This window comes from Protobothrops mucrosquamatus, unplaced genomic scaffold (assembly GCF_001527695.2).
Source record: "Protobothrops mucrosquamatus isolate PMUCROS unplaced genomic scaffold, P.Mucros_1.0 scaffold3953, whole genome shotgun sequence".
Classification (NCBI taxonomy): Eukaryota; Metazoa; Chordata; class Lepidosauria; order Squamata; family Viperidae; genus Protobothrops; species Protobothrops mucrosquamatus.
Window position 1 is genome coordinate 41,363 of NW_015389894.1, and position 12,555 is coordinate 53,917.

At 51.4% G+C, this 12,555-nt stretch overlaps 1 protein-coding gene across 1 annotated transcript in view; it reads right to left on the minus strand.

The window, feature by feature from the left end:
• PGAP2 (post-GPI attachment to proteins 2) overlaps positions 1-12,555 on the minus strand; it is a 13,479-nt gene continuing 924 nt past the window's right edge. The window contains exons 3-5 of the mRNA XM_015827795.1: positions 11,449-11,555; positions 2,004-2,112; positions 1-131 (exon numbers count right to left, since the gene is read on the minus strand). Of these exons, the coding sequence (XP_015683281.1) occupies positions 1-131; positions 2,004-2,112; positions 11,449-11,555 (347 nt within the window). The remainder of the gene's footprint in view (positions 132-2,003; positions 2,113-11,448; positions 11,556-12,555) is intronic.

Below are 12,555 nucleotides of genomic sequence, written 5' to 3' on the forward strand. Positions count from 1 at the left end.
CTAGAAGTGCTTCCCCTCCGGCGGGGAGCAGATGACCAGCTCCTTGTTGCCAAAGTCCCACCAGGCAGTCATGTGGAAGGCCATGTTGGACAGGACCACCAGGTACTCCAGGAAGGCGAAGACCGTGTACACTGCAGGAGGAAGCAGGGCACAGAACATGGAATCCTAGGGCCGGGAGGGGCCTTGGAGGTCTTCTAGTCTGTCCCTGGCTGGGGGGGTCCTGGGAGCGCCCCAAGTCTTAAAGGCTGCCGAGGCCGAGAACCTGCTCTAACCTTCTCAACTTGCTCATCAGAAATGAGCAGGGGGTTGGACTAGATGACCTCCAAGGTCCCTTCCAACTTTTATTATTATTATTATTATTATTATTATTATTATTATTATTATTATTATTATTATTATTATTATTATTATTATTATTACTACTACTACTACTACTACTACTACTACTACTAATACTACTACTTGGATGCGATATAAAGCAGGGGGCTGTAAATTTGGCAACTTTTTAAGACCGGTGGCCTTCAACTCCCAGAATCCCCCAGCCAGCATGAGAAACAACGGACAAGGTAATCCTTCTGGTCCCGTCCAACTCTATCATTCATGGCTAGGTAGGGAATTCTGGGAATTGAAGTTCCACCAGTCTTAAAAGCTGCCCAATTTGGAACCCGATGTGAAACAAAATCCAGGGTCTTCTGCTCCACACCGGGAGCCCCGTCTGCGTTCAACAGTTGGATCCACTTCTCATCCCTTCCAAGCAATGCTCTTTCTAAAGAGTGTTCCTGGCCATGTGCAAAAAAAAAACCACCCTTGCCTGGCTCAGAGGTCGAAAGCAGACCTTCTAACCTGGGCTTTACGGACCAAACGTCCCAAGTTTATTTTCAATAATCGGCAACGGAAAATTAATTTTTCACTCAATAAAATTTGCAGGTCAGGAAGGACTGATCTCTGGGCCCCCAGAACATGTGCTAACTTCAATAAATCTCAGTACTTAACATGATTGACACCCCCAAAGTGGTGTTTATACTGATTTAGTGGGCTAATAATGAAGGACGGACATTACTATGTTACATGCTTGTTCTTTTTAATGTTGTGGAACGCCATTAGGGCACAATTAATTTCCTTTGCCACACTGCTAGATCCCGGCCTTTAGCACGAGGCTTTTAAATACATCTTGCTCTGAGGAGGGTCCAAAGGGGACAAAAGGATTCTCAAAGGGGTTCTGGGCACAAAAAGGTCCCCGGTCTAAAGGCTTCAGCTATCGGACACTTGGAAGAGAAAGCAGTGAGCCCAGGAAAGGCCTAGCGCAGGGGTCTTCCAACTTGGCCCTTTGATGACTGGTGGACTTCAACTCCCAGAATTCTTCAGCCAGCGTGCCTAGCTGAGGAATTCTGGGAGTTGAAGTCCGGGGGGGGGGGTGTCTTCCAACTTGGCCCTTTGATGACTTGGGACTTCAACTCCCAGAATCCCTCAGCCAGCGTGCCTAGCTGAGGAATTCTGGGAGTTGAAGTCCAGGGGGGTCTTCCAACTTCACCCTTTGATGACTTGTGGACTTCAACTCCCAGAATTCCTCAACCAGCGTGCCTAGCTGAGGAATTCTGAGAGTTGAAGTCTAGGGGGGGGGGTCTTCCAACTTGGCCCTTTGATGACTTGTGGACTTCAACTCCCAGAATTCCTCAGCCAGCGTGCCTAGCTGAGGAATTCTGGGAGTTGAAGTCCAGGGGGGGTCTTCCAACTTGGCCCTTTGATGACTGGTGGACTTCAACTCCCAGAATCCCTCAGCCAGCGTGCCTAGCTGAGGAATTCTGGGAGTTGAAGTCCAGGGGGGGGTCTTCAAATGTGGCCCTTTGATGACTGGTGGACTTCAACTCCCAGAATTCCTCAGCCAGGCACGCGTCTTAAAGTGGCCAAGGTGGAGGACCCCTGCTCTAGAGGCCCCGAAGGCGAAGGAGGGCAGGACTCCGGGGCGTGCCCAGAGGAGAAAGCGGCCAGGGCCCCCTCCTTACCTCCAGCCTCGCAATACCAATTGTGACGGTAGTAGAAGCAGACGGCCACCAGGAAGGTGACCAGGTTGAAAATGAAAAGCCACCATTTCCACTTGTAGGACTTGTGCTCCTGTGGAGAGAAAGGTGGAGGGATGACTTCCCCCGGCCCCCCTCAGCCCCACACAAGCCCCCCCCCAGGCCTCTACACTCTGCTTTGCCCAGGCCAAGACTGGACAAAGCCCCTTGCGGGACCCCCCTGCCTCCTCCCTCCCTCCCATGGGGGCAGACAGGCAAAGCCTCCGGGGGTCTCCCGTTGCTCCTTTGTGCAAGCAGAAAGTAAAGCATAACCACTTTTTTTGGGGGGGGGACCCTTGGAAACCTAGAGGGCTCCCTCCGCCTCTAGATCCATCAGACCTGAACACCCTAATTTCATTCAAAATACCCCCCTCCCCATCCTGCTTCCATACAGGTGGTTCTCAACTTACGACCCCAATTGGATCCGACGCTTCCCTTTGTTAAATGAGACATTTGTTAAGTGAGTTTTGCCCCATTTTACGGACCTTTCACGCCAGAGGTATTAAGTGAATCACTGCACGGAACACGGTCGTTAAGAGAACCCGGCTTCGCCACTGACTTGGCTGGTCAGGTGACACAAGGGGATCACCTGAACCCGGGACGCTGCGACCGCCATCAATACGAGTCAGGGGCCTGCAGTCTGAATTTCGATCACGTGACTGCGGGGGAGGCTGCCACGGCCGTGTGAAAAACGATCAGGAGGCCCTTTTTTCAGTGCCGCTGTCACTTCGAATAGCCACTACTAAACGAACTGTTGCAAGTTGAGGACTTCCTGCAACAGCCAGAAGGAAAGACCCCCCCTGCCTCTTTGCAAAGTCTGAGGAGGATCGCAGGGGGCCCGAGGAGACGGGCTGGGGGGCTTGAGAAGGGCCACCAGGCTGGGCAGAGGGAGTGGAAGAGGGTCACCGCTGAGGCCGGAGAAAACCCAGAGAATTCGGGACAGGACGTCCTGGAGAACCTTCAGCCTCTCCTCCTGACCCATGCCGTGGTCAGGCAGGTGTCCAGAAACTGCCCCTCCAAACTGGAAGCTGCCCCGCTGCTTCCCTAGAGCAGGCTGAGCCAGCCCCTCCGTGGGAAGCTGCTGAGCCGTCCCCCCCCGCCGAATGATGCACGGGAGAAACGCCACGTGCCGGAAAAAACAGCTTTTGTGCAGCCCTGGTGTTTACTGCTCTCTGCCCTGCTGGCCAGCTCTGCAGATGCCTCTGGTGGACCCCTCAGTGCGGGGCTAGAAAGATCTTTGGGCCTCACCCAGCTCTGCGCCCGTCCTGGAGCCTCAGCATTCCACACCATCCCGGGGCTGGAAGGGACGGAGCCACAGAGTTGGAAGGCAGTCCGAGCCCCTGGCCAAGGCAGGAGACCTTGTATCATCCCAGTCAAACGGTTCTCCAATCTCTCCTCGAAAGTCTCCAGTGATGGAGCACCCACAACGTCTGGAGGCAGGTGGTTCCACTGGTTAATTGTCCTCACTGTCAGGAAGTTTCTCCTTAGTTCCAGGTTGCTTCTCTCCTTGATGAGTTTCCATCCGTTGCTTCTTGTCCTGCCTTCGGGCGCTTTGGAGGATAGCTTGACCCCCAATTCTTCTTTGGGGCAGCCCTCCTATATTGGAAGACTGCCATGATGTCACCCCCTGGTCCTTCTTTCAATTAAACTAGACCAGGGGTAGGCAACCGTGGCTCTTTTATGACTCGTGGACTTCAACTCCCAGAATTCCTCAGCCAGCATGGGGGAAACTATGGCCTCTTCATGACTTGCAGACTTCAACTCCCAGAATTCCTCAGCCAGCATGGAGGAACTATGGCCCCCTCATGACTGGTGGACTTCAACTCCCAGAATTCCTGAGCCAGCATGGGGGAACTTTGGCCCCTTCGTGACTCGTGGACTTCAACTCCCAGAATTCCTGAGCCAGCATGGCTCAGCATGGAAACCTCTCCCTTTCCCCTCAGCATGGCTGGCTCAGGAATTCTGGGAGTTGAAGTCCACGAGTCACAAAAGAGCCAAGGTTGCCTACCCCTGAACTAGACAAACCCAATTTGCGCAACCGTTCTTCACATGTTTTAGCCTCCCATGCCCTGACCATCTCTGTCGCTCTTCTCCGCACTCTTTCCAGGGTCTCAGCCTCTGAAGAACATCCCCGTCTGGACCGGTCAATGGAAGAGGCTGGTCAAGCGTAACTCAAGCGCTGCTGCAGGCAGAGCAAATTCCGAGCGGCTTCAGATACAAAACTAGACAACATCCTTTCATCGGCTGCCTGACTCAGCTAGCCTGAGACAAACCAGGGCTGCCAGGGTAGATCTGCAAAGGGTTTATTTAGGGCAGAAAGGGGAGGACCCTGAGGAACAGCTACGGGGAGCATCACATGCGGAGGCTACAAATAGCCGACGATGCGGTTTCAGTTTGAGAAAGTTTGCAGAAGGAGCTGCGCTCTGGATGCGACCCAGAGGCTGAAAAAGTCCCCGGCAGATCATTCATCTTTAGAAAACTCTTTTGTCACCACTGAGGTCCCGAGAGCTGGTGCTGCAAACTAAACTCTCTTTGAAAAATTCCCCCAAGCAGAACAACTTGTGCACAGTCACCCATGCTCTTGTCACCTCCCGCCTGGACTACTGCAATGCTCTCTACATGGGGCTCCCCTTGAGGAGCACTCGGAGGCTCCAGTTAGTCCAGAATGCAGCCGCGCGGGCGGTGATGGGAGGGACTCGTCGCTCCCATGTAACACCGCTGCTGCGCGAGCTGCACTGGCTGCCTGTGGCTTTCCGGGTGTGCTTCAAGGTGTTGGTCATCATCTTCAAAGCGCTCCATGGCATCGGACCTGGTTATCTCCGAGACCGCCTTCTGCCTCCGATTACCTCCCATCGGCCGATACGCTCCCACAGGGTGGGTCTCCTCAGGGTGCCGTCAGCCAGACAGTGCCGGCTGGCGACCCCAAGGGGGAGGGCCTTCTCTGTGGGAGCTCCCACCCTCTGGAACGAATTACCCCCAGAGATCCGGGTGATCCCGGATCTCCCTTCCTTCCGCTGCGCCCTCAAGACATGGCTATTTAAGTTGGCAGGACTGGCCTAAGGGTTATTTTTTAGCTGGGTTTTATAATAATTTTTAAAATAACAAAGGCCTAATAATATTTCATCTTAATTAACATTTTAACTGTATTTTTTTGTATTTATGTATTTGTTTTTAAAAGGCTGTAAGCCGCCCTGAGTCCGCAGGGAGAAGGGCGGGGTAAAAATATAAATAATAAATAATAAAATAAATAAACCATCTTTGAAAGAAGAGCAAAAACGCCACGCGTAGGGCAGGCTAAGCAGGGCAGGCAAAAGTGCAACACACAGCAGGAAATCTCTCCACAAAACCTCTTGACAAAGCCGGTCCCCAGACGACAGAGCAGAAGTCCCACCTCTTCCGACCCCAGGTCTTTTATTCAAAGGCATCGGAATTCCTCAGCTGCAGCGGAATAAAACGTGCGTGAAATGGAAGAGGAAGAGTTACTAGACTTCTGCTGATTTGCAAACTGACGTAGAATTCATAAAGTCGTCTTGCAAAATCCTTTCTCCGTCCATCTTCAGCTGAGCCAGATAATGTCTCCTCAACATCTGGCAACTACTTGGCCAGGCCTGCATCACTGGAGGCTGGATTTCTTTGTCCGCTTCGTATTTTTATGAGCTTATCAAAAATATGAAATACGAAGAGAAATTCGAAAAAGCAATAGAAAAGTAGGAGGAGGCTGAATTTCTGAAGGAAATTTCTTTCTGCTTTTTCTTTCCCTCCCCAGTCTCTTCTCTTCTCTTTTCTCCTCTTCTCTTTTCTCCTCTCTTCTCCTCCTCTCCTCTCTTGCGTCTTTGGCCTGGCCACGGATCCCCAGGATCAGGCCCCAGGCAGGCTTTGAAGTGGGTGGGGCTGGGTGAACCCAGGCCCAGCGAAGGGCCGCAAACAAGCTGCGATGTGAAAGTTCACACAGGAAGTGGCAGGCGGGAACCGGGAACCGCCGTGCTTGTGCATCCTGTGTGCAAATCCTCCTTCCGTCCTTAATGGGGGCAGACGGCCTTAAGCCCAGACTGAGCACCTGCCCTCCATCATCCACAACACCCGCCTCCCCCACGGGAGCCTATGGCGAGTCTGGAGGAAAGGAGGATTAGGGGGTACATGATAGCAGTCTTCCAGTATCTCAGGGGCTGCCCCAAAGAGGGAGTCAAGCTATTCTCCAAAGCGCCCAAAGGCAGGACAAGAAGCGACGGATGGAAACTGACCAAGGAGAGAAGCAACCTGGAACTAAGGAGAAATTTCCTGACAGTGAGAACTATTAACCAGTGGAACAACCTGCCTCCAGAAGCGGTGAAGGCTCCAACACTGGAAGTTCTTAAGAAGAGACTGGACAGCCATTTGTCCGAAATGGTGTAGGGTTTCCTGCCTGAGCAGGGGGTTGGACTAGATGACCTCCAAGGTCTTTTCCCCCTCTGTTATTCTCTATTCTCCCATGGCTCACACAAGCAGAATTAACCACGACCATCCCCACCTCAGCATTTCCTGCCCACATTCTCTGCACAGCCACAACCTTCAGGGTCACCTGGAGCACCTTCAACCCCTCACCCCCACCACAACCAAGGTCAAAGGTGAGAAGGTCTAAGGAGGAGGAGGGCCAATAGGAGGATTCTGAGGGGTCCCGTTTAATTTACAGTTATAGTAGAGCTGATGGCGTTGGCGCCAATAGTCGGGAACCCGGATGCACAGAAAGAGAACAGGAACCTCCCTTAAGCCCTGGAAAGGGAGAAAGGGATGGCTGGAGAATTCTGGGAGTTGAAAAGTCCTGCCCTACACTGTCTGGGACCCCAGAGCCCCCTTCCCTCCCCCCCAATGAAGTTGTACCAGACACCCAGTACAAGCAGGGCCCAGGGGCAGAAAGTAATCAAGGCAAGCCAGGAAAACAGACACTGCCTCCTGGTGGTCCAGCACTCCCCCCCTCTCCCTCCCACACCCGGCAAGGGGGCAGAACCCCCGGGTCAGGCCAGGGAAGGCCCTACTACAGCCTCCCCACAGGGGTCACCTCCGAGTAAGCGGCCCTCAAACAACACAGGCAGGAGAGCAGAGGGGTAAAGGGGACCCAAGGGTCTCCTTTACCCAGCAGACTCCAGTCCAAAGAACACACCGACGACAAAGCCAGGCAGACGGGGTCTTGATACGCTGAGCTTGGCGGTTTCCTTGCAGACGTTTCACTACCAGAGTAGGTGACATCATCAGTGCTCACGGTTGTTGCCACTGTCCTCCTCCTCCCCCCCAGCAAAGCCCCCCACCCTTCTAGCACTGATGAGGTTACCTAGTTGGGTCATGAAACGTCTGCAAGGAAAGAGAGAGCACCAGGGACCCCACAATCCAACTCTGAGTACAAATACACTCTTCTGTTGGTGAAACTAGGCTGTAGGATGCCAAAGTTAATATTATTATTATTATTATTAATAATACTAATACTAATACTAATACTAATAATAATAATAAAGTTGGAAGGGACCTTGGAGGTCATCTAGTCCAACCCCCTGCTCAGGCAGGAAACCCTATACCATTTCAGACAAATGGCTGTCCAGTCTCTTCTTACAAACTTCCAGTTCATTTAGTCCAGTGTTTCTCAACCTTGACAATTTTAAGACATGTGGACTTCAACTCCCAGAATTCCATAGCCAGCAAAGCTGGCTGTGGAATTCTGGGAGTTGAAGTCCATATGCCTTAAAATTGTCAAGGTTGAGAAACACTGATTTAGTCCCTTCCACACCAGGCAACTAAACCAATTGTGTGTCCAAAAACACAGCCTCTGCCTCAGCCTTGAACCAACCCGCCCCCTCCCCCCTGGGGGCTCCTGCTTCCCAGAGGCCTCAGCCCCTGTCTGGCTGAAGTTGCTACAGACTGCAGGCCATTTGCAGCCTGGGCAGCGCCAACTTTGGCCGAGGGCGCATTTGAAAGAACTGCCCCCTTCTGCGCCAGACCCCGTTTCTCCCAAGGAGAAATACTGCACCCTCCCACTTGGGATGAAGGGGGGGAGGCTTTGTGAAACTCACAGCCTGGGACAATGTCTCAAGGACACCGACCTCAGAGACCTCCTGTCCTGGTTCCAACAGATGAAACTCTTCGAAAGAACTTTGAGGCATTGTTTACCTTAAAGAATCTTTTATTTGAGTAGCATAACATCGGCACTGCATAATCGAAGCCAAAAACCGAATTCCCCTCCCCTGAGCCCATAGTATCAAAGCACAATTCCCTCCTCCAATTAACTGTCATAAATCACATTCCCCAATTAGCTTGAAGCACGGGCTTCCTCTCTCATTCTCCAGCCCCAAGTCGTTATCATCTCTGGTTATAATAACCTTGATTCTCATGCTAGGTTTAGTGTTGTTATGTCTAGCTGGACTCTCATTCACATCCCCTCCCCCAGCATCATCTAACTCTAAAAACGAAAGGGAAAAAGAGGGCTACATGTCCATCTGTTGTCAATGCAAAAACATCCGATGTTAACAGCGTTGACACCTTCCACACCCATCCACCCCCAGCAGCTTTCTGCAATGTTTCTCAATAGAACCTGTTTCACCAGACCAGGCGTTGCAAACCGCCTCTTCACAGGAGACGGACAGCCCTAACGAGATCACCCAACGAAGGACAGACCAAGCATTTGCTTGGCTGGAGTCTGATCATGTGGCTTCTACCTGGTGCAGCGTCACCAGATGTCCGGCATAAGGACCAACACCCTCTCTGTCCTCACATCCTGCACCTGACAGGCGTAGCCTTAAAATCCAATATATGTCAAAACTGCCACCTGATTGTCAGTTTGCCATGAACCCTGGGGGGAGGCTGGGAGGGAGGGAGGGCGAAGGCTTTGGGGAGGGGGGGAAAACGAAACTGAACTGTGAGAACAGCGCTCTGCGAGAACCCACAAAGTCTCCAGGGTCCTTTCCCCAGGAGCAGAATGCCCCCCACATAGGGTGACCATTTCCAAAACATCTCTTTTAAAATGAATTGGACAATAGCACTGTTCCAGTATCTCAGGGGCTGCCCCAAAGAAGAGGGAGTCAAGCTATTCTCCAAAGCGCCTGAAGGCAGGACAAGAAGCAACGGATGTAAACTAACCAAGGAGAGAAGCAACCTAGAACTAAGGAGAAACTTCCTGACAGGGAGAACAATTAACCAGTGGAACCACCTGCCTCCAGAAGCGGTGAATGCTCCAACACTGGAAGTTTTTAAGAAGAGACTGGACAGCCATTTGTCTGAAACGGTATAGGGTTTCCTGCCTGAGCAGGGGGTTGGACCAGATGACCTCCGAGGTCCCTTTCAACTTTATTATTATTATGGATCATCGCACAGTCAGCCAGATGTTCAGACTGGATTTGGCCTTTTTGTCTACCTATCGAGTCCTTCCCAAGGACCTGGGATAGTCAGATGTGGATGTTTGATGGTATTACGGATCTCGTCGCAGGATGGAAGCCGTTCCTAGTAAGGCCGCCTTTTGCAATTGACTAATGGCGAATTTGTCAATGCCGATGATGGTGTTCAAGTGGTGCTCCAGTTGTTTTGGGGTTGCACCCAAGGCGCCTATGACTATTGGTACTACCCTTGGTACTACTACTACTACTACTACTACTATTACTACTACTACTACTACTACTAATAATAATAATAATAATAATAATAATAATAATAATAATAATAATAATAATAACGGTGCTCCAGTTGTTTTGGGATTGCACCCAAGGCGCCTGTTACTATTGGTACTACCCTTGCTTACCTTTGCCACACTCTTTCTATTTCTATTTGTAGGTCTTTGTATTATTATTATTATTATTATTATTATTAATCATCGCACAGTCAGCCAGATGTTCAGACTGGATTTGGCAGTTTTGTCTACCTATCGAGTCCTTACCCAGGACCTGGGATAGGCAGATGTGGATGTTTGATGTTATTACAGATTTTGTCGCAGGATGGAAGCGGTTCCTAGTAAGGCTGCCTTTTGCAATTGACTAATGGCAAATTTGTCAATGCCGGTGATGGTGTTCAAGTGGCGCTCCAGTTGTTTTGGGATTGCACCCAAGGCGCCTGTTACTATTGGTACTACCCTTGCTTGCTTTTGCCACAGTCTTTCTATTTCTATTTGTAGGTCTTTGTATTTTGTGATCTTCTCCAGTTCTTTCTCGTCTCTTCTGCTGTCTCCAGGCACTCCCACGTCCACTCTCCAGACTTTTTTGTCTTTCTTATCGACAATTGTTAAGTCCGGGGTGTGTCCCTTCCAACTTTATTATTATGATTATTATGATTATTATTATTAGGAGACAAACAGTGGGAAGGGACCAAGGCAAGAGAGATGTACCATTTTCAGTTCTGGCTTTGCGCTACTGCAATTCCCTTCGCTTCTAGCAAACTAGGACCTTTCTGAACAAACGGAGGTAAGGATCGTTTTTACTTAGAAGCCCAAGTGGAGGGAGGCCTGACAGTTACGTAACCCTTAACTTACAACCATTTATTTAGTGGCCAGGGGACTGGAAAAAGTGGCATGGCCGTTTTTCACACTTTCACTGCTTCCCCAGGGTCACGCGTGATCAAAATGTGGACTTTTTGACAACTGGCATGTATCCCAGGGTCACCTGACCACCGTTTCTAAACTTCCCCGCCGGCCTCTGACAAACCAAGTCCCTGGGAAATCAGATTTGCGTAATGTCCGGGTGAATCACTTAACTGGCAAAAAGGTCATAAAATGGGACAAAGGTCATTGAACAACTGCCTTGCTTATCGACGTAAATTTTGGGCTCAGTTGTGGTCGTAAGTCAAGGACTGCCTGTGTCGTCTGGCTTTCCGAGTGTATCTTCCTGAACAGCTTTTTTTCCCTAATAAGCAGCGGCTGGCAAGTTAAGAAGCCCCGTGACCAGGATGGGGCAGCTGCTGCCTGGAACGGTTGAACCGCCAAAGAAATAAAAAATAAAAAAAGACCAGGATCAAATTATCCCACTCTGGACAAACTTCACGAAGACCCAGCTCTCCAGAGAAGCCTCTGGAGAAGAAGGGATGGCCAGCAGGAAAGGTGGAGGGACTCAGTCCCAGTGGACACAGCTGGAAGACCTGAAGGAACAGGCTGGGTGCAGATCATCACGGGGAAGATCCATTTATCCACTCTGTTAAGAGTTGACAACTTGAGGGTGCATAATCAATCAATCAATCAATCAATCAATCAATTTCCTATCTAGATAGATACCTTTTCTAAGGCCTGCTCTACCCTGCACTAGTCTGAGGTGTCTTTCTTAACTGCTTATTCCTTTAGTGTGGAGAAAATCTACGTGGTGGCTAAAAGGTGAGAAGAACGTGATGGCACCCCACCAACCCGTCACTCAGGGGCCCAAAGGAGAAGGCAGCTAGAGGGGAGCAGTCCTACCTCGGGAGTGATGGCGTACTTCTTGGTCATACCCCAGAGCAGGCAGGTCAGGAACATGTGTCCGAGGGCCGAGACGATGAAGAGTCTGAAGGCGTGCTGGTGGAAGGCTGCAGGGGAGACCAGGAGGAAAGAGGTGACCATGTGGGAGAGGCAGGGGAGATGGGGGGGGCAGAGAAGGAGGGGAGTAGGGAGGAAGACAAGGGGAAGGGAGGGGGTGACAGGGAGGAAGACAAGGGGAAGGGAGGGAGGGGGTATGACAGTATTTTTAGTAGAAGCGGCCTATTTTAAATATTTATTTTTAATCATTTTTAAAATTTGTATGGTATTGTATTATTGTTTTTAAACTGGCTGTAAGCCGCCCTGAGTCCTCCGGGAGAAGGGCGGGGTATAAATTTAATAAAATTCAAAATTCAAATTCAAATTTAAGACAAGGGAGGGGACAGGGGGGATGGTGAGGAAGGATGCAGAGCGTGATGCCCCCCCCCCAGATGCTTCCCGAAGGAAGATGAACCGGTCCCAGGCACGTCAGAGGGGGGGCGGAGTTGCTCAATGGCTCCAAGCAGCCGTCCGAGAGGGATTCGGCTGAAGCGCAGCTGCAGCAGGACAGCCCTGAGGCTTCGGGTGGGAAAAACAGGACGAGGAAGAGGCACTGCCGGCTGCACCAGATCCGAGAACAGGCAGCAGGGCAGAGAAAAGGCAGGAGCAGAGAAGGCCAGCCAGGTCACCCGCGAGGAGAAAGCCCCGCCCTGCCAGAAGCTGCTCCTGAGCACGGCAGAGAGAGGAAAGCCACGCTGTTTGTTTTCTGGCTGCGCGTTCTTGCCTCGAACTTCCAACGGGCTCTCTTCCACTCTTGCCTTGGCCTGTGGCCTGGCCTGGGCAGCCGGCTTTGGCCCGGCGGACCGGACTCCCCTTTGCCTGGAGGAAGAGGGGTGCCTCCCTTCGAGCGGCCCCCCTGTGTGGAACTCATTGGGGTGGAGCCGGGACAAAGGCCCCCTCCGCCCCTGGGGGTGAGTGTGTGTGGGTGTGAGAGGGATGCCACTGGGGGGGAAGGGGGAGAGTGAGTGAGGGGGTAGGGGGAGAGGGACAGGGAGAAGAGGGGGGAGGGAG